We start from the raw sequence: 27013 nt of genomic DNA on the forward strand, positions 1-27013 counted from the left end.
AGTTTATCTAAATGTGCCTGTAAAAATACCTACTCAACACTTTACCTGCTTAATAGCTCCAACAGAAGAGAGGAGAGGTTCTTTCAGCATGGCTGAAAGTCTAATAATTCAGTCTTTAGGAACCAAAGTGAGCTAAAGAGCTTTAGAACTGAAGAGTGCTCACCACATCATCACATTAGAAACTTGAACCCTAGACAATAAATGTTTCAGGTTTCTCAATTCAGAAAAAAATACAATCTCACCACAGTAATAACTAATTTGAAACCTAGAAGGAACAAATGAATTGAAGGTCACTATATTGTTTGAAAAAACTATCACTATAAGGTCACTATAAGGTTTGAAAAAAATTCTAGAAATACAATGAATTTTATCTCAATCCAAATCATGGCTCCTGTACAATTTTTGCATATGTTCTTTCTTTCCATATTTCAGAATTAAAAATTTCACATGAACAGCTTCCCTTCTGAAGAATATGATGAATTTATATCAATTTTTTAGTTGAAAGTTGAATTTTGGCTGAAGAGAATTACTGCAAGGGGGTTAATATTTCTCTATTTGATAATGGATATAAATAATACTCTAACTATTTTTATTTAATTGTATTCTAGGTTTCTCTGAAAAAATAGTAAGTTACGTATATTTATAAAGTGGGAACAGTTCTCACCCAGGCTATGAAAAAAAAATAAAAATCCTGTATCTATGTGCAACTTATCATAGGGAAATTGGGATAAAACTAGAAAAATAATATCCTTTAACACATGTACTTAGATCACCATGGTTTTCCATCTGCTTCATGTGCTTTATCCCCTTTCCCAGAGGGAGTGTATAACAGTGATGGGATTTCATAGAAATCTCCATGAATCAGCAATCCTTTGTGCTTGCAAGGGGATGCTGTGTGGCAGCTCTTTAAAACATGCTGGGATGAGAACAGAGCAGTAATAGTCAATCCTGTATTTAATTATTAATTAATTCATTGTGAGTGTGTAAGAAGTCTTTCTCTACATATAAAAAATGCACCTACTGTAGAGGACATCCAAATTTCATTTTGTGACACAAAAGCCCCCAGTTTTGATACTACAGCTATGCCTTGGAGAATAAGAAGGTGCCCCAATTCTGCAGGATTCAATACCAAGGGATGCTCCACCTGTGCCAGTTCAGGGTATCTCAACAACTTGCTAACATAAATAATTCTAGTCCCGTGCACAGGAGCATTCCTGTCCATGTCTAAATTCACTTATACAGACAGAATGTCAAAATTGCTTACATTAATCAGATAATTATAACAAATTCTGCTTCACTATGTACATAATGTATTTCTGCATATTTTAAAGAGGGTTGGACAGCAAATCATTTTACCCAGTAAAGATTTCTTCCCAGTGATAAATATCCCAAGAGGACAACTTTTCTCTACCCAACATTTTTCCGGAATAAAAAGTATTAAAAGATAAATGGGAATAAATTAATGGTAAAAGATTTTTCCTCTTATAGTGCAAATTTTCAGTAAGACACTTTTCGTAATACACTCTGAAAAGCTTGCAGTATTCATATTCAGACATTTCAGGGGGGGAAAAAAAATTAAAAATCATCTATATTTTTGAAAGATCCTTATGAAATCCGGCCATGCAGATTTTGCAGCCCCATATTCTTTTCTGTGATAGTGTGAAACTGCCGCAGTTGGAAAGATTTTATTGTTAAAATCAAGACTAAAGCATTGCCCTGCTCAGCTTTTTGTGCTGGGGAGCACTGTCCTAATTTATCTCAGATTGGAACAATAGAATGCAAATTCACTACAGAACTGATCATTGCTGTTCAGCCTTGGGAGAGCTGGGATCCAAATACAATGCCACAAAACCAAACATTTTTTCACTATGCTCATTGTATTTCATTTCCTGGAGTCTCTGTATTATGTCACAGCCCTATCCAAGGGCATTGATTTTATTCAAACAACTAAAAATAAAAACTTCATATTTCTATCAGCTTTTGTGCACCTTTACAGCTCATTAAAATTCTAATTTATATAGTAACACTGAAAGTTGTGACAATTTTTTATTTCTACTTTTTTAAGTCTAAATTTATACTAAAACTTGCAACAACCCAAGTAGAATTTTAAAACTTTAAGGAATCATGAAAAGACATCCCTACCATCCCTTCCACTGCAAGAGTGGAAGTCAGACACATCCAAGAGTACATCCCATGTTTTAATTCTAAATTATACCAAACTTCAGTTCCAGAAGATATTTCAAGCTTTAAGTAATAGATGAAATTTTTTCTCTGTTTTTTCTGTTTTTTCATAAATACACAGCCAAACCTAAAGCTTGCACTTCTGCTGTAGACTGAAGAAGATATCTGATAAAATCTAATTGAATGAAACCGAAGTTGGAATACCAACTATGAAATTTCTTGAATTGCATTAATACAGAAATTCAACAGAATAAAAACAAACATCTTAGAAAATGAAAGTTACAATTACTGGCAGGTTGCAATTTCATTAAGGTTATAATTACCAGAAATATCTCTAAACCCATATTGGTTTTAACAATCACACCTATAGGTCTTCAAAATTATAACTGAGAACAAAACATTCCTCCTGGATGTTTAAAAAAAAAACTGTTTACAGGAAGCTAATGATGTTTCTAGTTTTTCACACATAAAATGTTACAAAATATTTCACACTGAAGAAGGAAAGCAAAAATAAATCAAAGTAGCTCATAATTTATTAGAAAAATAAGACTAAGACTTGAAATTAGCTTTATTTGCTGAAGGCTCTGTTTCTGTGTTTATTAAAAATATGTTGTATTTAAAGCACTGAGCAGCTAAAACCAGGTGTAGCCAGAATATAAAATCTAAGTAAGGGCAGGAGAAAAAAGAGAAGAAAATGGGAAAGAATAATAATAATAAAAAATGCCACTTTTGTAAACCAGAAGATTTGACGGAACAGAACAAAAAATGTAAAAAAATCCAACCTCCAAAAAACTTTATATCTTTTAAGTAATAAGAAGGAACAATAGTGACAAAAAAATCTTCCAAACTTGAAAGAGCATTCCTGAAACCAAATACTGGTATTAAAATATCAGCTCAACACAAAAATCAATAAACCCTTACAATCCACTTTAAAGAGTCAGTTCAATATTGCTAAATGATTTTCTATTATTCATTGCACCAGATTATTGTGGTGAGCAGAATGAAGGAAGAAGCTTCTATCTGGAAGGAAATTCATTACATTGCCATTAGCCTTTCATGTTCTACTACCCAATTTCTACCCTTGTTAACCTAACTGAAACCAGAGAGCAACGAAGCAGAGATACTGGGGAAAAGGCTAATCTGTCTAAACAATTTTTGACAGGTGGTTGAGGACTGAAACACCCCAAAGAATCCGAGATCACCAGAAGAGCAGAGCAATCGTTACTTGCACTGATGTCACAGAAATCAGGGATCTCATCCAGATGGACAGCACATGAGCAAAGTAAAACAACTGCCCTGGAAATATTATTTTCCACTAGGTTAGTAGAGTCAACAGGCTGGGTTCTGGCATTGCTTGTGTCAGTAAAAATGAAGTAAAAATGATCTACAGGGTGATCAGCCACTCTGCTGAAGTGCTGCTAGAGGCTGAGCAGCCTGTTGGGCTTTTCCTTCTGCCATAACAATCCTCATCTAAGCAATGCAGGAGGAGTGAGAACCCAGATCAGTGCTTCTGACAACAGAATCAGCTGATTATCCCACAACAGGTACTGGTGTAACACACCAGAGCTCCCAAAAACCTTCCAGAAGAGTGTGCTGGACTCAGATCATTGTGTCCAGGAGGGTTTTTTTACTGCAATGGAGAAGAAGAGGTAAATAGTCAAAAAGCCAAACAAAGAGGCAAGGTACTCAGAAAAATTGGAAGTTTAAATGTTCAGTTGCTGAGAAAACTCAATGATCCTTTTCTTCTTGCTGCTGCAAAGTGAAAGCCAATGACCTGATTAAAAATGTAGTATTTCAGTGTGGTTTCTGTAACTAAGTGGCATCATGTCCTACTTCATGTCTGTGATGTCTATTTTGTTATACCCTATGCAAAGATGAAGTTAAACTATTTAATCACAACCTACTATTTACCTTGTACTTAACTAATTACCTTGTACTTCTGTTTTTTGCTAATAAGTATATAGTCAGAGACTGAAAGCTTCAGAATACATTTGGTTGGTTTGCCAAGTTTTTGATACAGTTACTGCATCTGAAAGCATTCGTCAGTTGTGGTCGATTGTTATAGACGGAAAACAAAAGGAAAAAGGAAAAGCACATGCCTATCCATGCTGATTATACTTCAGTTCTGCTCTTACAAGCTTGGCTCTCCTATTTTATGCTGAAAAAAAATTTGTCTAAAAATAGCGTGGGGAACTACTGGATAAGATTCCAAAAAGCCATGTAGTTTTCATTTAAGATGAAAAAAAATATTTCAAAGTTCATATATTGCATATGAAGCACTTTTAAAAAGTTAATAGTTATCAAAGTGAGATGATGCACACTCTTGCAAAGCTGGGAATTGAATACAAGCCAGAACATGCTCTTCATTCATTATATCCTGAACTCTGGAGGGTACAAAGTCCCTGAAATGAAGATTTCACTAAATATGAGAAATGTAGTGCTATAGATGTAACAAAACCACAAGCACAGATCAACTGCCTTCAGCACAGTCCTAGTAAAAGATCTGCTTGAGCTGAAGCTAAAAGAACGTTCAAGGACCAAAATATATTATGATGAAAGACTAATGGAGAGCAGTTCAATATCTGAAAATGTATAGTTATAAAATATTAGAAATAAGATTTGAGTAATGCTCAAGCATTACACAAAAGAAATTCTGAGCAAACAAAGCATTATTTGCATTTCAATAGAGTTAAAAGTCTAATATACAACTAATGCAAGGAGAAAATTAGGCAATTATTAATCTTTCTGTAACAGTTTCACTTTGAAGATGGTAATGAAAGCAAACAAACATACAATGGGTATGCACAGAATTTTTGTTTTACTTACATATCTTTGTGATCCATCGTATTCACACCTCTCAATTTTCCCCAAGCTGCCATCTGAAAAGTAAAGTTTCTCTGCCCTGTGATCAATGGTGAGTCCATTTGGTGTCAGAATATCAGTGCTAATGATAACCTGGGCATTTTTGCCTGAGAGGGTGGATCTCATGATGCTCGGGAGCTGCTCATTCCAGTTAGTCCAAAACATTAAGCTGTATTAAAATCAAAATAACAAACAAAATCATAAGATACATTTTATAATTTAATTCTCTGCAAAATGAACAACAGAGAAAAAAATCTTCATAAACAACTCTGAATGACAGCTATAAATAATTGTGGTAATCCATAATGAATAAGAAAATGCAACAGCCTATAAATAAATTATATATATAAATTATAGCAGTTTTGTAGTTCATTAATTTGCATAGGAGTACAATTCTTTTCTCTTACAGATCTGTTCAATCCTGATCATGTCTCTGTAGTAATTTACCATTAGAGAGAGATACAAGCTGTGTAATGATATAAACTTAATTCAGTTAATGTGTATATTAGTAATATTTAACAGTGAAATTAATCTGCAGCTTCTCCCATGTTACAGCTCTAATATAGATCCAAGGACTGGTGTGCAGAGAGTTGATAATGGGAAGAAAAGGACCTTAATGTGCTCTACAGGAGGCTCAGTCAGCCCCTTGTTGCTGTTAACAATGATAGAAAATGCTGATGGAATTCTGATCCATGGACTGACTGAATCTGCCCCTCCTCTCATTGCAATCTCCATCAGAGCTTTGGGGTTTATTGGTGGTACCTTGGTAATTGTACTTTATAGCATAGCATAAACTCTTGACTTGCATTAACAGGACATAAAGTCACATATGGAAATATGCTCCACTATTCATGCAGCTTTGTACATTCAGCTAACATAAGTTAAGAAGAGAATTTAATATGGCAGAAATGTTCCCCAGCTTCCCCAAAAGACAGAGACAGTTACAAGAAGCAGAAAAAGCAGGTTGCCCTTCTCCTAGAATTAACAGAGAAAAATTAATGCATCTCAAATGTGTAAGGCATTGAAGTAAAAATAAAAATCCTCTCACTAACACAGTATTTTTGAGAGTGGCAGGAAGGAACTAAGTTAGACTTTTTTGCAGGATTTTTTCCATTGTTTCATACTTTTACACAACTCTGATTTCTGTGATAAACACATGGACCTCTATGTTGCACACAAGAAACTCAGACTTCTTTTTCTAAGTGCTTAAATTAATTTTGAAATTTTTTTAAACTTAAGCAGTAAGAGTGATGATGCCTTGTGAAAGCTGACCTAGAACAGAGGCTAGACAGAGCTAAAGAATAAAGTAGGGGTTTATTAAAAGGCCTCAGTGGATTCACCTTGGGCAGCACAAGAGCCCAGCCAGGGCTGCACCCAAGATGAACCAAAATGGTCACAAAATGCACAACAAGTCACAGGGTCTCTCACTTTTATCAGTTCTGCTCCATTTGCGTTTTGGAGTTAATTGTCCAATTCCAGCTTTAGATTATGAAGTCCCATCCTTTTTTTCTCTCTTCAACCCACATTGTTCATGCCCTTGGGTCTGAGATTTGGATCATTTGTCCTTGGTCCCCAGCTAGAGCAGGAATTGTTTTGTCTCCCTACTCTGGGAAGAGAGCTCACTGTCCCCTAATATGAACCTCAGAAGTTCACACTAAAGCAGCACAGAGTCTGAAAAATATAAAAGCTAAAACCTGAGGCTTTTATGTCTGAGAAAACGACCACCCAATAATTTGCGTTTACCTCACTCTTAAGAAAAGCAGCTTGAATTTCTTTTACATTCCATAAAAATACAATGATTATTTGATCTGAAGCATGCGAACTATAAAATTTTGAATCTTAATTCTGCAACTTCTTTATAAGAGCAAGACAACAAAAGATATCAACAATAAAACATGTCAACATTTGCCTCCTAAACGGAGACATTTAACCAACCTCCGTAGGGTTCAGCCACATTGGCTGACTGAAAGAAAAAAGTGTTGCTTGACCCCAGGCAAGAATTAGGATTTTCAGGAGTGATGTAACACCTACTTTTGGCATTCATCCAGGGCCAGCACGTGGGGATGGTCGTCCTCAGCCATGGTGATGACGGCCTCGCGGTTGAAGGCCCCGCGGCGCCGCTGGTCCACGCTGTGCCTGGTGATGGAGGACGTGGTGGAGCTGGTCCAGTACAGAGTGTCCCAAGCTCTGTGGTAAGCCAGGCCCTCAACTGACCCAACATCTGCAAGATACCGTGACAGACAGGGCAAATGAAACTCCTGCCAATGGGTTGGTTTTGTTTGTCCTCAGAGGTGATCCTGCAGACTCGCAGGGTTCAGTTATTTCAGCTGATTATTATTTTTATAATTTCTTCTGTTTATTTTTATTGTAATCAAAATTTTATCATTTTGATAGATTTAAATTAAAACACAGAGGACAAAACCACTGTCAATAACATTTTACTATATTAATCAATTCTAACAAGCATTAAACTGGTATTACCACTATAGCGTCCCCAGATAACACATTAGAAATAACAAACATTTATTCCAGACAATAATTCTTTTGTCTCATCTTCAAATATCATTTAAACCAGGTCTTGGCATTTTTTCAAAAGTTACTGGTATGATTTAGCACCATCTCTCAAAGTATTTTGTAGCACTGACATGTTATACTAATAGGGATCAAAGCACCCTGTTGTTAACAACTGTATTGGCTTTTGCTAAACACCTGAAAATTACTGAAAAAATACAAGCTCTGAAGGTCTCAGCATCAATATATAATTTTAATAAGCCATGACACCACACTCATTCATTCAACACAAAAAACCGTGAGCCAGGAAAAAAAGGATATTAATAAGCTACTAAAACATATATTTAATGCCCTAAAAAGATAAATTGTATTTAATCCTAATATATAAAAGTGACAGACTGTGAGAAATAGGAATAATTATTTTCTACCGCTATTTGTGAATTACTACAGAAATATGAGTGTTGATAACTTCACTTATTATTTTGCTAGAAATAAATATTTTTAGACCAGAAGGTTCATGTAGTTTATTAATGAGCTACAGAAGGCAAAAATCTAGAAATATCATTAGGATTATAATATGTTCGCTATTACAATTTACATTCAACTTGTTGAAAAATGTAATTTTTACTATGTAATTCATATATACAGAAAAAAAGTCCCAACTTTTTGGCTTTTTGGTTGATCACTGTGAAAGAGCAAACACTGAATCAAAATTTTGAGGCACATAAATCAAAACTATGAGGCCAATAATGATGTATCAGTTTTTTATATTTTTCTTGTTAATGCATTTGGCCATCTTCTGATGTCACATTTTGTGAAATACCAGTGGAGAAGTAACAACAACTTGTATTCAAGAAGAAACAACAGAAAAAATAAATGAGATGACACTCCTTAAAGGGAGATGAATATGTGCAAAAAATAGTTCGCCTTCTTATGAAACAGAATTTATGAAACAAACCCCAAGTACCTTCAGCTCATCTACAAGTAACTCAAAACATTGAAATATAGTGAAGGTTTTAGAAATCACCAACTGAAATACAAAGATAATCAGTGCTCTCAAATATCATAACAGAGATTTCCCTTAAATTGATACACTGAATACAAACTCAAAACTACATACAATTCCCCAAACTAAAACAAATGTTCTTAGATAAATGATTTAACTACTAGGTTTTCCTGTGTAGAATCACAACTTGGTCTCAAAGGTCCTCATGGGTCCCTTCAAACTCAGATATTCTGTGATTCTATTAAAAAATCATTTTCCTGGTGTAACTTCTTGAATTTCTATCAATTTTAGCCTTTTTTCCTGTCTGAATCTGTCAATACATTTAAGAGCAAACTGATTACAGAACATAGTCCAGAACTTTTCTGTAGCAGACAAAAATAATGACGTTCTTCCTGTCACAGCAAGATGTGATCAACTCAAACACAGGGACGAAAGTGCCCTTCAATATCAGATTTGTTGTTTTATGAGCAATTCCTGTACTAAAGAGGGAAACTCAATTTTCCCAGGGATTTCAGAAAGCAAAGTTTCCCCTTCTTACATCATACTGCAGTTCCATGTTTAGGCCCGTGAATGGTGACAGAAGCAGCTTTCATTTCAATTTACTGTTTATAAAATGGTAATTTCTAAATTTTTAGATAACAGCTACATGTGAGGTTATGCCATGTATGGAGACAAGCAAACATTTAGCACACAGAGGAAAAATGTGTTAATAAGTTACCTAAAATATACAGTTTTGCAAAAAAAACCTTTGCCATACAAATTGTTTCATACATAATTGAAGTAGAAAAACTCAGAATAAAACAATATGCTGCTAGGGAGAAAAAAAAAGAATCAGAGGAATTCAGTTGCTACAAGACAAGAAAAAAAATTAAAAAGAAAAGTAACTGCTACAAACACACACCAAGTGCATTTTCTTAACTCCACCAAAAGCATTCATTCTGAAGGATTTACACCTGGAACACTCTTTTATTTGCTGATAAACTTTTAGTTTTATCATGTTCTGTACTTATGGAATTGACAACTCAACCAATATAAAAGTGACTCATTTACTAGCTTTAGAAAACTATAAATAAGGTGGTTTTAAAGTCAAGGGTAATGGTTTAGAGACTGATACAAGTTTTAGATAAATTCTTACAAAGGATAACAGAAGTAACTTTGTTCTTGCTAGCATGTGGTGTGAGCTGGATATGTCAGCAGAGCACTTTTTTGTTAATTTATATGTTTCTAGATTAAATTTGTTTGGGTTTTTTGTTTTTGGGTTTTTGGTTTTTTAGTGTTTTTGTTTTGGTTTTCTTGTTTGTTTGTTTAGTTGCTGATGACTCTCCGAATTCCTGCAAATCGTTTTATCAGTGATAAAACAGTGACCAAGGACAGATTTATCCTAGAAAAGGTTCTGTTGACTTTAGGCTGTTCCTTAAAACATTTCAGCAACTTTATATTTCTAAAGACAGGACACTAGATAAGATTGATGAGCAGTTTTATATCATTACTGATTTGCATAGATATAATTTATATTTACTTATTTCATACCCCTTTAAAGAATCTTCTAGAGCACTTTTTCCTTAAATTTAATTTATCATTACATACTCATTTGCTAGAAAATACATCAGAAATAGGTACTCATCCTCTGTGGTGCTACAGTTGGGGGATTTAGTCCCAAGGTTGAAAATTAGCAATTTGTTTACTCTAAGCTTCATATTTCTGCAGCATCATGTAATATTCTGAATTGCTAAAGCATAAAGAAACTGGAAATGAAAAGAATCCCATTTGTTTCGCTGACATATTGAATTAAAACACTGTTGGCATTAGATGCCTACAGCACTGATTAAATTTATTCTAGCCATGAAGCAACAGTTCATGATTTTCACATGAATAGCATACTTAAATGAAAAGAACATTAATACAATATGATATTAATATACAAATACTCACATTATTCACCTGCCACTGACGTTGTGAATTAAATCAGTAATGGGGTGTATAACTGATTAAATATCTACACAAGAGAATGCAACAGCCTATGATTTACAAAGGCAATGCCAGAGTGATCACATCATTACGTTGCCAAATGCTATCTATCACTTTTACTGAAGTTAACGAAGATAGATTGCATCCCACAGATGAGATGCAGCCTATAAATATTGCCATGCTGATCTTCAGCTGACTTTCTCAGGGAACAGACAAGCAACAAATCAATAGCTGAAGAACTCAGAATACGCTCCCTTATTAATGCAACCAGAAAATAAAAATACTAAAGGGCAAAGTTTAAATTATCCAATAATAGTTGAGTTTGGTTATATATATATACACACATACACACACAAGTTCTCCATTTCCTAGATTTTTACCTCTTATCTTCTGTTTTGAAACCACCTAGAAAGTTTACAGCGAAAACTTTTCCAGTTGCACCACTTCAATTACCTTGTTCCTTTAATTTCCTATTTCAACCAGCTCCTTTTATTTAACAATGATGTAAAGCAAGAACAACTGTCAACACCATCATTTTTTTTAACACTGAAAAGCCATCAAAGTAATAGAATTGAGCACAAACAGCACTTTGCTATCAGAACATTGGACACGGCTTTCACGATCAGCATTCATTCTCTGGCTCAGTTCTGCAATTTCCCTTTCAGGATTCAGCCTGTGGATGGTTCCAGCAGGCTGGGCACAGGAGGGGGCCGTGGTTTCTGTCACTCTGTTTGTGTAGGATTCTGGTGACAGGTAACAGGTGGTCACTGTTTGATCTGGGCTGAAAGCAAAGCCTCACGAGCACCTGAAGCAAAGTGTTTATTTTCACATCTCTCACTGACTGCACAACCAGAACTTCACACAATTCCCACCCACACTTTGCTCCTCAAGTACCAGAAAGCCTTTTGTCAAACTAGAGTTCTAAGACAGAACTAAGTTTATTATAAACTGCAATAACCAATTATGACATCATTCTATTTAGGCTAAGAATATAATTTAGTTTTGGAGCAGATGTAAAATCTGCTAAAATTATACCAAAAATGAGCAAATATCTGTACCATTTTTCTCTGTCTTGAAAAAATAAACCCATGCTATAAGCTAACCCACACAGAATATTTTTAAATGCAATAAGACAGCATTAACAAAGGCTTTGGATTCTTCAAAGTAACAGGTAGCTTAAGTTAGACACTACAAGCATCTCCATGGATGCAACCTTACTACTCAAACTTCCTGAGACAATATTGGAAAAAATGTACATTTGTTTGGAATGATATGAAGAAATATAAGACCATTCTAAAAGCAGAAAAATCCCTCATTCTTTTTGTTGCTTTTTGTTTAGTTAGTTGCTTTATTTTTTGTGGAAAGTGTAATACTGAAATATCATATCTAGCAAAACATTTGGTGCCTGCCAAAAGCATCAACAGCTTTTTGACAAAATCTATACCTACCTCCAATTATTTCTTCCCAGACAATGGATAAAGTCCTTCCACAAATGTTCCCTGATTATTTACCAAGGAAAATCACAAGAGAGATGCAAATCTGCAGTACTCTGTGCTTCATTATCAGAGATATAACTTACTCCTTTAATAAATTAAGAGATTGTCTTAGGGTCAGCAGGAATAATGTAGCAAAGGACTACAAAAACTTAAGAAAATGCAGAGAATTCAACAATTTAGGAAGTCAATAGTATTTTTTATAACTGAAACCCTCCAAGGATGTTTCAACGAATCATTACTAGTAGCAAGTGTTATGACATCATAACTTCAGTGTAGTTAAACATATCCATATAAAATAAGTTTTACAAGCAGAAAGAGATCTGGAATGGAAAGCTAACGCATAAAGATGGAAGTGTTTTACTAGATTATTAAAAATCTCAACCATTTTCATGGAAGAAATGTTTTCCTAATTACAGGAGCTCTCATTATCTTTTTATGCATTACATGTGCAGTCTAGAAAAACTTCAAAACTCTTCACCCTTACCACCTTCAGAGCAATATCACAACAACCCCAATAAGCTTTCTAATAAATGTGTATAATCATACACTTTTATTGCTGCTGTTGAAAAAGAGCTATTTCAGGCATTAATGACAGAATAGCCCAGTAAAGCCCCATGATCTAATAATACTTGCTAGATCACATTACCCTTTAGAAAAAGCCCAATTAAATTAAAGGGATGGTCTTCTGCAGCTTTTTCCTGACAATCCACCAAACAAAGTTTTACATTTTATGCAACTAAATGATATCTGCTGATGGAAAATAATAGCAAATATGTACATCAATATAAATTTAAGGGCAATCTTAGAGTTGGGTAAGTCACAAACCTTGTTTATTCTTCATGAACAATCTCAAGTGCAATAGGCAGGAGCACCTTTAAATGCAATAGGCAGGAACACCTTTCCTCAATAATGAGGTTGGGAATGCTCAGGACATACCAAACGAAAAGATCAGTGTGAGTCAGCTCCCATCATGAATATATTTCAGAGTTTCACACCACAGACACCTAAACTAAGCATGAAAAGTGCAGGAATGCACATTTCTAAAATAAAATTTTTAAAAGATTAATATAAAATTAGTAAACTTCATCTACCTATAGCAGCAACTCAGATTTCACCCACTGATCTTAGTCTAGTAGAAGATATCCCTGCCCTGGCAGTGTCTTTGAACAAGATGATCTAAAGGTTCCTTCACACCAAAACACTCAGTGATTGTCTGATTATCTAATATGCAGCAACACACATAAAAAAAAATTACATTGACAAACCAGACACTTTGTTTTCCTCTAACAATGTTGGCATTGTAATAATAAATATTATGTTTTACTATTTAAATATCTTAGACTTATCAACAGCCTCTCATTTTCACTCCTTTAAAAAGTGAAAAATCACTGGACCTCTATTCCAACACACACAGTTATCATGAATCCCACTCATTTATGAAATGAAAAACGGCAATATTCAAGTATTTCTTTTTAACAGATTAAAAAGTTCTTTTCTGGAGAAGAAAGCTCCAAAACTAAAGGGATCTCATACAATGTACAAAATGTAATGCTCTGTAAGAGAAATGGGAACATAAATGCCTTTTTGACAGTTAAATTGGACCCATTTAGTTGGGAAGAATAGCAGCACACACTGAAACATCTTTAAAAGATTCAGACTATAGAAAACCTTAAAATAAATCACAGGATGTGACACTTTACGTTAGCAGTGAAAAGATTTTTGCGTTCCTTGGGCATGAGCGCCTCAGGTTCAAAACAGGAACATTTTTTTCACAAAACATTTTCTTTTCTGGGCTGCGAAAGACACTACACTGGCAAAATGTCTCAGTGCCATGGTTTACACAGGCAGGAGAATAAACAGCTCACTGAGTGTATCTCGTCTTAATACATTTCCCTCTTTCTCATTTGATTTTTTTGTTTTTCCCTGCCTCCACCTTTTTTTCTGTAATTTTTAACTTGCTCATTGGTCTTCTGTCTACTGTTGTACCACTGTGTAAACCCATTGGAACACTGCACTGCTTTTCTAGATACACTGAGACAGGCTTTGGTCAGTGAATATAATTAATTCAAACTTCTCCCTATGATAAATAAAAAATAAATAAAACCAGTAATGGACTAGAAACTGAAACTTTAACTTCTAAAAAGGCTGCTTGGTATAAACATAAGCTTTGAAGCAGTTTAGATCAAGCAAAACATATTTTCTGGGAAATCACAGACAAGAACAAGTTCTTGTTTCTAAAAAGTGGGAATGAGAAAGATTAACCTGATGAAGTTACTTAAGAAGAAAAAATAAAGAAGGAGAAAGCCACTTTTGATTGACGGAGAGTTTTGAGACATGAAAGAATCCCCTCAAAAAACCCCTTGCATTGCACCAATAATGAAAGAGTTAGGGCATGGCACTGTGCACATCCTGGTCTGGTTTATTTTTGTTGTTATTGTTTCTTCCTGCTGAAGACAGGACCCCACCAGGTACAGGAATCTTGGTGAGTCTGGAATCTGTTTTTAGTGAACCAGAACAAGGTAGATAAAGTTGTTTATGCGCTGTAAATCTACTTTCCCTGAGCCAAAAACGTGTTAGCTAATGGGTTGTTTATGAGTTGCAAATCTGTTCAGTGAGGTGAAAATTTGTCAGATAATGGCTTGTTTATGAATTCTAAATCAATATTCAGTGAGTCGGAACTATGTTAGATAATAGCTTGCGTATGGGTTGTAAATCTGTTTTCAGTGAACTGGAAACATGTTAGATAATGGGTTGTTTCTGGGTAGTAAATCTGTTCTCAGTGAGCTAAAAACATGTTAGATAATGGGTTGCTCGTGAGTTGTAAATCTGTTTTTAGTGAGCTGGAAACCTGTTTTACCAAGGGCTCTATGAGTCTTAAGTGTTTTTAGTGTGCAGAAAAGTTCACAGATCTATTAGATTTGAGTGGCATGTCTGATTTCAGGGAGGGAGAGATCCATCTGAAAATAGATCCTTTATGAGGAGATTTACCTTCAGGGAATAAAAATCTGGGACAACAGGGTCTTGGATGTATCATACACTATTTTCTCTATTAAAGTCAATTACTGAGTAAAGGTTTTCACGATTTGTAGACTTCAACTTAATGAAGCAGAAAAAGAGTGTGGAACTGATATAACCACACTAGGTATTTCCAATGGGGCTTTGAATCTCTTCCAAATAAAGAAAAACTTGCTAAAGATGCATTCTAATAATTTTTGAGGAAAAGTAGCAAAAATCAACACCAAATACATAATTTTTCAATACTTAAACATTATTACTAAAATCTCTCAGTAGGATTCCATTTAATAATTTCTAGATCACAGATTCTTACTGTGGAAATAAGAAAATTATAGAATTTTATATCTTCCAGTGGGTGGAATGACTGGTGTCAACCAATCTTACCACGGCTTTTCTCCTTATAGGTGGAGGTTGAACAAATTCCTCCACTATTTCAAGCAGCTTCATGAACTGCCTGCTGTTTACAGTGAGAGAAAAATCACGTTCAGACTGTGGGATGGAAGGCTGCAAAAATACCAGCGGAAAAAGAATTACTCACCATAAACTGAAGGAGTTTAAAACACATGAAAGAGAGCAATAAATATATTCATGTATGTTATGTCCCTTCTCAATTACAAAGAAGCATTTCTACAGAAGCACTTCTACAAAATGCCATAGTTCACATGTACATCCCAAGTATGTACAGTGAAGGCTTTTACAAGGATACAAAACTTCATCTGACATTCAATTATTCAGAGTGCTGACTCTGCTAATGAAAAATGAAATCTGGCATGTTAGGCTGCAAGTAGAAACACTTCCTTACAATTTCTTAAAACTATCATTTCCAGCTATGCTTTATGGAATGTCTTTAGCTCTTGTAGAGCAACCTATTATGAACTAATGAGGAATACTTTATTGTTCTTTTAAAAACCAATTTCTATCTGCATTAGTGCTTCACCAGTATTTATTTCTCCTCTTTGTCTGTTTTAAATGCTGAAAATTCCAGTGGCTTTTCATATAATACTTTTACCTCTTACAAAACAAGAGTTAAAACTGTGCTTCCACATCATCACTGCACATTTCTGTCTTGCGTGCAGCAAAACTCAACTCTGAACCCCTGGGTGCTTTTCTGGGAGTAATGGGAACATCCTGACAACATTGCTTAGTTTATCTTCAACATATCTCAATACAAATGCCATAAATTCCTCTAAGACATCCACAGGTGGGAAATCAATGGGAAAAAAAGCTCAACACCTTGGATCATATAAAATCACAGAATGGTTTGTCCACGTCTTAAGGAATAAATGCTACATGGAACATAGGACATTTTAGAAAACAATTACTGAAATGGCAGCCTTCAAATAAACCAGACAGTACTGAAATAAGGACAAGAGAACAAACAAGTATGTGCATCTGATAAGTGACTACAGATGAATATGGTTTGTTGCATATTTTAGAAAAAACTAAGCAGAACAGAAATGAAAGAGAACAGAAGTGTTTACAATTAACACTTTTGTCATGTATGTTTATGATGTTTATCATTAAGGATGTATTCCTTATGCATTCACATTCAGATTTTCCTCAAATTCAGATTTTCCCATGACTAACCTGGTACCTTCTTCCACCTCATATTACAGTTGTGTCAGACTTGGTTGATAATTTATTGACAGATATTGAGATTTTATTGAGACCGCAGATGTAAAATATGGTTCGTCTAATCCTGAAGACTTTGGTGAAAATGCTGGAAGAAATTTCTTGATAGTAGTGCCAAGCTTCAAGTTTCAAAGGCAAGAAACAGGTCACATTTAATGAAATTTCTCCTACTACTGTGGTGAATGAAGGCACAGTAAACATGAGGAGTGAATAAGTACATTGGGAAGCAAGCCTTTATTAAAACCAAACAGTTCTGTAGGTTGGAATTTGCCTCTGATTATCAATGAGCACAAATCCCTTTCTTGGGCTTCACTTGAAGAAGGGTAAAGCAACTGAACATGCTGACCAAGGTCTTAATACTTTATACTGGGAAATGGCTACACCAGAGACTTCCCCCTCACTAACCAGAAAGATAGATCAACCAAAAAGTTTCACTTCCAAGCAATTCACAGTAAGGTCTTGTTTCAACAGTAAAGCTCCTACAATCACAGTAACATAAATTAAGCATTGCCACCATCACTTCTGTTTTCTAGTAATATGCTTCACACCTCATAAGCCCATTTTAAAACAAATTATTTTGAAGTGGTTAATGTTTAAATTTATCTTACAGGGATAAGATAAAATATAAGAATTATTTATGGTAAAATTTCATTGACTTTTTTTACTCTATAAAGCCAAGGGATCACCAACTTTTCACTCAAAATTTATTGAAATAAAACAGGCATTTTGGAAAATTTTTAAAATTTTTTTTCACTTACTTTCAATTAGCACTTTTCTGCCAGTCCAGTTGTCTTTAATAACTTGAATGTTTCCATAGTGGGCATCGCTGAAGAAGATGCGATTGGTGCCCCTTCCCTTCAGGCTGTAGTCGAAGGCCAGCGCTATCACATTTTTGAAGTACTCTGGGTTTTCGTAGGGCCTCACTGGAGAATTCAGGTTGGTCTCATCTGAAAGGTGGATGCTCTTTAGTATTGTCCTTCCCGAGTAGAGCAGGTAGCCCTCGTGCCTGAGGCAGCTGATCCCATCCTCTGCCAGGTACCCATGGGCGCAGGCACAAGTTCTCCGCGCGTTGCCGCGGTAAAGGCAGAGCTGGTGGCATCCGCCGTTGTTCTTGGCACACACGTTGGTACCTGGGAAAGAGCATAATAAATCCTGTCTTTTATAAATAGAAATATACTTAGTTAACTTTAACAGAAATGAATTTTTATGTATTCTGGGATTTCTCCCCTTTAAGAATATTTGGGCTAGGTTCACAAGGAAAACAAAAGGCCAAAAGAGCAAATAATGCAACTTTAACAACACCAAAAGATAATTTTAAAGAATAAAATTATAGAAAAGAATAAAATATTATATAATTTTAAAGAATGAAATAATGAGCAAATACAATTAATGTCCTTCTCAATTCACAACAGCACATATTTTAAGAATAGAAAAAGATAAAATGGGTTATTCCTCCAAAACCAGCTGAAGACTTAGAAAGTGTTTCAAGTCCTTTGAGCTTTACATTTTTTTTTCAACATTTGTTACTGGCAGAAAGTCAAATTTAGCTACAATCAGAATCCAGTACTGCTTTAAGGTATTTTCTACCAAGTTAAATATGCATGTATTGACTGGTAAAAAAACTGTGTGAATTCAGTTCCCTGTTTTTAATGAAGACATTTCCCAACATTTTGTTCTAATTTAATTCAAAACCTGACTTCAAAAACCTACTCCCCGACAATTGCACACCATTAAGGAATCACTGTCAAATTAGTAACTACAATTGTTACAAGTTATATTTAAAATAACTGTAATCATCAATAATTGGGAGCTATTTGTCTTTTTTATTTTGGACTATCTATGAATTACTATTCTAGCTAGTTGAGATAATTCAGTTTCTGTTTCTGACAGCCTTTTCCACCTAACAACTCAGCTTCTTTAGTACAGTAATTTTCCCATTTCTGAAAATTTTCCACATAATGAAGGTGAATAAAACATTTTAATAGAATGTTTTGAGGTACAAAACTGTAATGTTGGGAAGATGTAGTGTCTGAAAGAACTGTTGATTGAATTCTTTAACTGATATATTTCAAGCTGAAAATCTTTTAAGAAAAAAAAAACATGGGAAATGAGAGGTAACTTGTTCTTTAAAGAAGAAATATTTAATTTTGTTCTCTTAGGAAAAATTCCATGAGCTAGTCCTCTGGAGTTATGTAAAACACGTGGAGATTCAGGTATAGACATTTTTACATTCCATTTGCTTAAAAGATACTTTAAAAATTTTATTAGGCTAGAAAAGTTAATATCTGTTTGGAAGGATGTGAAGTCAAGAAGAAAAAAATTAAATATATGAAATAGATCCTCAAGCTTCTAAAATCTCTTGGAAAACTTCAATGCTTCCATGGTTCACCAGCTGTTAACATCTTTAAAAATGGCCAGTTCTGAAGTCAGGGCAGTCAGGGCATATCCTTGCACACCTGTAAAATTGCACTGAAGGACGGGAATATTTGCAAGTCCCACTGCAGGATGGATTAATCAGAAAGGGTAAAAGAGATGTTTGGAAAAAAGCATCAGCATAGCTTATTGGGGTGTTGGGGTTTTTTTGGTTTGGTTTTTGTTTGTTTGGTTGGTTTTTGTGTTTTGTTTTTTTTTTTTGCTTGGGGGGTTGTTTGAATAACAAAAGTCAGGAAACTATTTAATTACATTGGGTTTTTTTAAACACTTAACTACTTCTAGTTCAATAAACTTAAAAAAATTATGTATATAATAGTGTGAGATAGAAAAACATTCCAAAAACATTTTTCACCTGTTTTTTCCCTTTTGTCCTTCTGGCTCACTGACATCCCCTCCCAATGACATTAACCATTTGTACCCTAGTAAAATTTGAAAAATGTATTAAAAAATCATTCAGGTATGTTTTTCAAACTAGCATCAGTAGATTTCTAGCCTCAGTAACCATTTCTCCTGTTCCCTATGGTATCAAGTCTATAAATCCATCAATTAAAAATACACATAAAGAAGCATTGTTTTATCCCGCTGTTCTATTTTCCTAATTCTATAATATAAAGCCCTTCCAAGCCAGCAGACATTAACAATTTCTAGCCTAGTTAAAGGAAATTAATTTTGGAGTGGATTTATTCTTATCCACAAAACACAATGCTCTGAAATTGCATGCAGAAATCCATAGTAAAATTATTATGCACATATATTTACAAATGATTTTTCTTTAAAAATTTTAATTTTTTAAGTGTTTTATTAATTTGTAAATATGTTCTCTTTCAAAATGCAGATTTATTTAACATGTCATATATAATGAAATTATTTGGAGAGATTTAGGTAGAAGATAATCTCTGGATATATAATGCTGCACTTAAAGCAAATTTTGAGTACTACTAACACTGCAATTATGTTTGTATTTAAAACTTTATATAAAATGGTATTAACATTATTTTTTTCCTCTCTTTTGAGTATATTTCTAGAAAATTTTTTCTGGATTACCCAGTAGCAGTTTTTTCTGAGGAAATCATTACAATTTTTGGTAGACATCTAACAAATTTTTCTCAGTAGAACAAGTTTTTCAAGGTCTTGTCAAAACCAGAATTTTAGAAGTAAAAAGATGGGTAAATAGCAAGAATATTCTTAGTCAGGTAGTGGAAAATAAAGTTTAACCATCTGTACCATAAATCACAGAGAGCCTATAACAACTTTTGTCGCTTGAGTTTGCTAAACTAATTGAATAAAAAGGAAATCTGATTATTTACAAGGTCTTTTTCCACAGAAGGAGCAAAGGAAAAAAAAAAAAAAAGAGACTCCAACCAAGTAATGTCATCAAATCACAGAGGATGGGAATTTTTAGTAAGAAAAAAATCTGGTTTGCTTTCCAATAGAATTCTGAATATCCTGAAATTACTGCTCTGTAAAGCATAGATCAAGGTCCCCAATCAGAAAACTGTCTTTTAAGAAAAACAAAACAAAAACCGTCAAACCTGGAATGATAGGAAGTATTTTGCTTTCATGTTTGCTTTTTGAAACACTCAAGAATTTTAGTAGGATTTGCACTATATCTTTTCTTGAGTACATTAATTTTAGTTTTTAAAAAAATACTTCAGGAGTAAAAAGTGGTGATAAAATCATTGATTACTTAATTTTTGGTATGCTTTAATATACAGAAAAAGTAGCAGGTGATATTAAAACAATCAATAGCATCCTTAAGAACAGCCAACCTTTCTCTCGTGCTCTATTAAAGACTTTCACTTCCTTCAGGTTTATCCCAAGGCCAGTCCTCATGGTCACAGCATCCGTGGCCTCATTCTTGTGGCCTCTTCTAATAGAGCCATTTGCATGTGCTCTGCCAAAAAAGTTGAAGATGTCTCATCAACAATCCTCAACTAATTCACACCGAACAAATGACTGAGGAGCAGTGGAGAGTTCACTCAACAGGAGGTGGAGAAGCCTGTTCTCATCTACGGCACTGAGGCACTTTCCACCTTTCAGAACTCCCTCTCCTTGGAAACGGCGCGGGATTCCGCGATCCCGCCTGCCACCTTGCTAAGGAACGGCTAATCCTACAAAGGTGAGGCACCTGGCACCCAAACAACGTTTTGAGATTTAAAATACTTATGAAAAAATAAATTACCTGTCAGACCAGTAGATGTAAGCTCCGAACACAGCAACTGAAAACATATCCACATTGCTCCCTGACAGCACAATCTCCCGACTCCCTCCACTCTCAAGGTCAATTCTTTCTATCTTGTCGGTACGAGCATCACACCAATACAATTTATTTTCCTAAAGATTAATTTCAAAGGAAACATCAACAAGCTTGTCCAAGTATTTAATTAAGAGTTATTAAGATTACATCAAGGTGGAACACCAGCTGGCTTTAATGAAACATAACAAATACTGCATGTTTTAAGGTATGCTGGAAGACAGAGGAACCAACCTCATAATCGATGGAAATCCCGTTAGGCCATGCAATCCCCAGGCTCACAAGGACAACCTTCTCAGAGCCATCCAAGTGTGCTCTGCCTATGCAAGGGCTCTGTCCCCACTCTGTCCAAAATAAATACCTAGAATGTTGTAGAAATCACCAATTAAAATTGCAAACAAAATGAACTATTGCCATTAAATGGATATCAAAAAATACCATATGGTGGGATATCAAAAAATACCATATGGTGCTCATGCTTCTAAATAATCTTAAGAAGGTAAATGTATCATAATACTTGCTTATTGGACACTTTGTTAAGATATTGTTTTCAAATTATATATATATATGAGGAAATTCTTAAAACTGTATTCCACGAGTCCATATGCAATTCTATTCCTTAAAGAATTCAGCTTTGTGCTTGGAAAAAAAAAAAAGGCAAGTTAATAAAATAAAAATAAATTCTGGAACAGAGGCTCTTGCATCTAATCACTAACAAATGCTGGGATAATACAACGGATACCTAATTTTAAAATGTTTTAGATATGAAGTAGTGAGAAATCTTGTGGGAAATGGTAGAGAAATTAGACCACCTTATTTGAGAAGAAAATATTTTTCAAATTCTGCAAAATGCATTATGGGAACAACCTGAATCATACTTGTCTAATCTCATGTTTCTGTATACTTACTACCACAGTTGCATGTTTAATCTGGAATAAGATTCTTGGTCAAACTTGTACCTTGGTAAACTTCTCGGGTCTCTTGCTTCGGGTACTTCTCTGTCTCTCTCTGTCTGTTGCTTTGGGTATAGGAAAATGGAGCCAAAAATCTACACAGAGCGCTTCTTTGTGAACAGTAACCTTAAAGACTACAAAATCTTCTGGGCATTACTCAACAGTTCTCCCCTGTGTCTGGGGACATCATTACACCATTCTGAGGTTAAGCAGCTGTATTTGACTAGATGACTGCAGATATGTGAAATAATGAGGGATAATAATGTGATAAGGGTGAAAAAAATATGAATCCTATAATTTGCTCATCAAGTTCAGCTTCTGAAACAGCCCACTTTGGCTCTCATTGTAGAGCTTTCTAGCTCCAGGAAAAATTAATCTGTTCTCATAGCTCTTGATATAATAAACAATATCATTTATACTAATGAAAAAAAACCCTCATGTGGACTAGGAAACAGAACAGCAATGTGAGTTAAATTAAAAATATGTTGAGGAATGCCAAAATAGGCAGTATTAATCAGCTGAATTTTAACAATCACCACATAAGTTTAATGCAATTTTAACCAGATCATTAACAGCACTGCTAAACAACTAAAATTGCTTTCAGGCTTCTGGTCAGAGGTCAGAGAGTTATTTGAGACTTTCTAAATAGGTATGAACTAAATGTTGACCACAGGAAAGCAGACATTCGTTATACCCAAATATTCCTTAAACCAAGCCATAATTAGCAGGTTAAATAAATCTATAATTCTCTAAAGAAAATCATAAACAGCTGCCAAAAAATATTATATAAATAAATATACTTGATGAGGGACAAAGTCACCCTTTTGTACGACTACACGTTTCTCACTTTTTCTTCAGTGACAATAAATAATGTCACCAAGCAGCTGAATGCTGCCTGCTTCCCATCTTGGCATAACTGGCAGATTCAATGAGCTCTAATAACTGCTATTTTCTTCTCTATTCTTACAGCTGTCAGCTCCAGCTTCCAGACAAATGCAGAATGTGAAGTCAGGGCAAGGGGAGGGAAGAACACCTTTGAAAGTTTTACCTCAAAACGGGGAAGAGATTTAACAATAACGCAAAGGGCAAAAAGGCCTTAATCTTGGCACAGAAAGGCAGCCCTGTGCTTTCCTAGCAAAATGGTGCTGTGCTCCTCATGGAGGAACTGAGCGGAGACATCTCAGTTATCACAATATTATAGAACAAATGAAGATTTCCTTCCTTTGTAGAAGGCACACCGTTCTACCAGACACATAAAACAGTAGTCTGTGGTCCTCTAATTCTCCTTAAGTATCCTAAACAACCCCTATGTGTGGGGGTCCCAGAAAATATATGTGTCTCCATCCATGCCACGGGCAGGTACACCTTCCACTAGGCCAGGTTACTCAGAGCCCCATCCAGCCTGGCCTGGAACAACTCCAGGGATGAGGATTCCACAAGGAGTTCTTGAGGTGGAAGGGAATGGTATATACCCTATTTCTGTCAATGCTGCAGGGTAGTCCCTGCCCTCAAAAATCATCTGGGTGAATACAGATGTCACTTTTGCCAACTGTTACTCTCCAATCCGCTACCTTCATCTCATGTGACTTTCAGCCACCCTGGCCACTGTCCCTGGTTGTTGTGCTGGGATGTTATATGATCCTGGAGTTTGTAACTACCGAGGATTGCACTGCTCTGGGATTCCATCATGAAATCCTTCATCAGCTGATGTGACTGCCTTGGATTTGCTGGGCACTTCAAATTGAAACATGTTTCCAAGCAATGCCTAACTTTCCGGTAGAATGGCTTCCTCAGAAAACTAAAACCATTTTGCAGAGAGCTTACAGCATGCTATGACTACAGAGAGCAGGGCAAAAAGCTCTGTGTACGTTAGGAATAACATGTTACCCTTTCTCTGGGTGTACCGCGATAGAGCGTGGCTGGTCCAGCCCCTGGGAGATCACCACGTAGCGGAAGGAGCCGTTCAGCCGCGCCACCTCGATCAGGTTGAAGCCATGGTCTGTCCAGTATATGTTACCTGAAAAAAATACCCTGAAGTCACTGCTTGAAGGAAAGGCTACTTGAAAACTACTACTTAAATCTTGGAATTTTAGCTAGTCAGAGTGACACTGAGATGCATTAGAAAATCTCTTTTCTAGCCCGGCGGTCGAAGAAGGAGTCAGGGCTCTTCAGTTCCCATTCTCAAGGTTGTTTATTGTATCTTATCTATAAAATTCTTTCTCCTGTCCTGCTGAGGTCCGTCCAGCAGGACAGTCAGAGGCACTCTGCCTGCCCCTAGGGTGGCGTTTTCTTTTTATACTAAAAACTAGGTGTACAATATTTACAAATACTTTCCAATACCTACCACCTATGTTAGACAGTGAGCTTCTACTCAAAACCAATCCAAAAGTGCCAACATCACAGCAGAAGATGGAGGCCAAGAAGAAGAAGGACAAAGGCTGGAAACGCCCAGATTCCTCCATCTTGCCCCCTGAACCCCCATTCTAAAAAGCCCAAAAAACCTATTTTTCACCCCATGACAGACTAATTGTTATTGTACTTGAAATTTTGTGGCTTGCAGATCCTCATATAAGGTTGGTAACTTGCTCCATGGGTCATACTCAAAACCACAGGTGTCTTGAGCTCTGTGCCAGGATCTCTGAGCCCCCTGGCCGGGGTCCTGGCAATCCGGACAGCCAGAGGGATGTCCTGAATTCCAACACTTAAACAGACTACTTCTGCTTAAGTCAGAACCAGAAACTAACAGCTATATTTTCATTTGCATAGGAGTTATATTTGTAATTTATAGTGTTACCCAGCCTATTTATAGCATAAACCAGTATTGAAACTGTTCTTCTAGGAAGTACCATCCTATATACATTATATTATTATAATTCTATATATTATATTATATATATCTACATATGAGTAATTTCCAGGCATTTACGATACTAGAAATTAGAGCTGAAAGGAATCAAAGTTATTTAACCTTGGGCTGAAGAGGCAAGCCTGTAGTCTCAGAAATGATGACAAGTGTTGTAGTAAGATAGAAAAATCAGGAAGGGTTCATAAAATTAGGCCTGTTCTCCTGGAATCAGTGGCTGGCCTTGTGAAAGCTAGCATTTTGCAAGTTCCCATGTGAAAGCAATCCTGTTGCGAGCAATTCATTAGTACAGCAATCTATTCCTGGGTAAAAAACAGCTTGCACCTGTATAAACATGTTTTTGCACCCTTAGATAGAAAAATGGAAACTACCTTTCACAAACAACTTCTATGCACATATGGAAGAGAGTTTGAGTGACCAATCACTTTGTTTGTTTGTTAATAAGTTTGTTCGTTTGTTACTAAGTTTGTTACTAAGCGAGAAAGTTTGTTACTAAGTGAGAAAACTAATTGACAAGAAAACTACCAACCTATTGGGAGTCCAACACGAGGTCTGTAAACCTGTGTAAAAAGGAGTTCTGTGAATATATTTATGAGGCCTTTTTCCACCGTGAAGAAAATGGAGTCCCATGTGATTTATTCCACATGCAGACACATCCTGGAGCAGGTTTGGACCTACCTGCTATCCAGTCCACTGCAATGCCTTCAACTCTCCCCAAACCATTTGTGACAATGTCTTCTTTCCAGGTTTGGTCTCGCTTAGCTCTGCTGATCTTGTTGAAACCCATGTCTGTCCAATAGATTGTATCATTTCCTATAAAACACGTGCCAATGATTCTCAGATTGATTCACTTTCTTCAGTCCAAGTATCTGCATTAGCAACTGTAAATATTGCCACTTATACCTTTAACATGTATTAAGTATCAAAATTATCAGCATTAATTCCTCATTCCTCTGCCTTTTCTTGGATTTTGTTTAAAATCATTCTGTCAGACTTCTAGGTTGTTTAGTACAGCACATGTAGCGCAATAGGGCTATGACAGGAAACGACTACATCTGTTAAAAATCACAATAAATATGCTGTCTTTACCTTTTCCCTAATTGAATAAATGCTTCAAAAACATAGCATTTTGTTTGTCACCATTCCAAAATATTCAGGAGTCTGAAAAGCTACAGTGTAAAACTGCTTATACAGACTTTTCCTTCAGTAATCAGACACATTGAATTTTAACAGTGTAAGGGGAAAAAAATTAACTGGGGAAATAAAAAGTGACATTTGACAGTGATATGCTGACAAAAGAATCAAAAAATATATTCCATCCACAAGTCAGTTTTTATTTTAAATGTCCTGACAAGGTTCCACTAACAGTCTTTTTTTTTGGTGTTTCAAGACATCTCAGCTGTCTTTCCAGCCTTTCTGCTGCAGTGATTGTCCTTAAAGTGGAAAAAAGGGACAACTTGACCATTTAAACTCAACAGCCAGATGGAGAATTTGAAGTGACTCAAACTCTCTTTTGTGGCACATAATAACCTCAAAAAAGAGGCAGGGCAAATGAAGTGAGAACGTCCCTTGAGCAAAATTGTCTCTATTTTCATTGACAGTGTTCTGTAAATAAGCTGCAAACAACATTCTGTTTGTAAAGTAATGAGCTGATGACCTCCTGAGTGAGATGTTTTGCAAAAAGATATTAAATAGTATTTGTTCCTTCATTATTTTTCTCGTACATTGTAAATCTTCTTTTAATTCCATAATAGTGTGAGTGCATGTATAGACTATATATTTCTAGTAAAGCATAGAGATTTTACGTATATAAATAAATATAAATAATTCATATCTACA

General features: G+C 35.4%; 1 protein-coding gene across 5 annotated transcripts in view; it reads right to left on the reverse strand.

The window, feature by feature from the left end:
• Positions 1-27013, reverse strand: part of LRP1B (LDL receptor related protein 1B) — a 641000-nt gene that overhangs the window by 121571 nt on the left and 492416 nt on the right. For all 5 annotated transcript variants that reach the window (XM_054278342.1, XM_054278341.1, XM_054278340.1 and 2 more), the window contains 8 exons: positions 25853-25987; positions 24199-24328; positions 21593-21719; positions 21287-21438; positions 20874-20998; positions 17430-17801; positions 7075-7264; positions 5008-5212 (listed from right to left, as the gene is read on the reverse strand). In XM_054278342.1, the coding sequence (XP_054134317.1) occupies positions 5008-5212; positions 7075-7264; positions 17430-17801; positions 20874-20998; positions 21287-21438; positions 21593-21719; positions 24199-24328; positions 25853-25987 (1436 nt within the window). The remainder of the gene's footprint in view (positions 1-5007; positions 5213-7074; positions 7265-17429; positions 17802-20873; positions 20999-21286; positions 21439-21592; positions 21720-24198; positions 24329-25852; positions 25988-27013) is intronic.

This window comes from Melozone crissalis, unplaced genomic scaffold (assembly GCF_028551555.1).
Source record: "Melozone crissalis strain CALT ecotype California unplaced genomic scaffold, PUWL_Pcris_2 ptg000023l_1, whole genome shotgun sequence".
Lineage (NCBI taxonomy): Eukaryota > Metazoa > Chordata > Aves > Passeriformes > Passerellidae > Melozone > Melozone crissalis.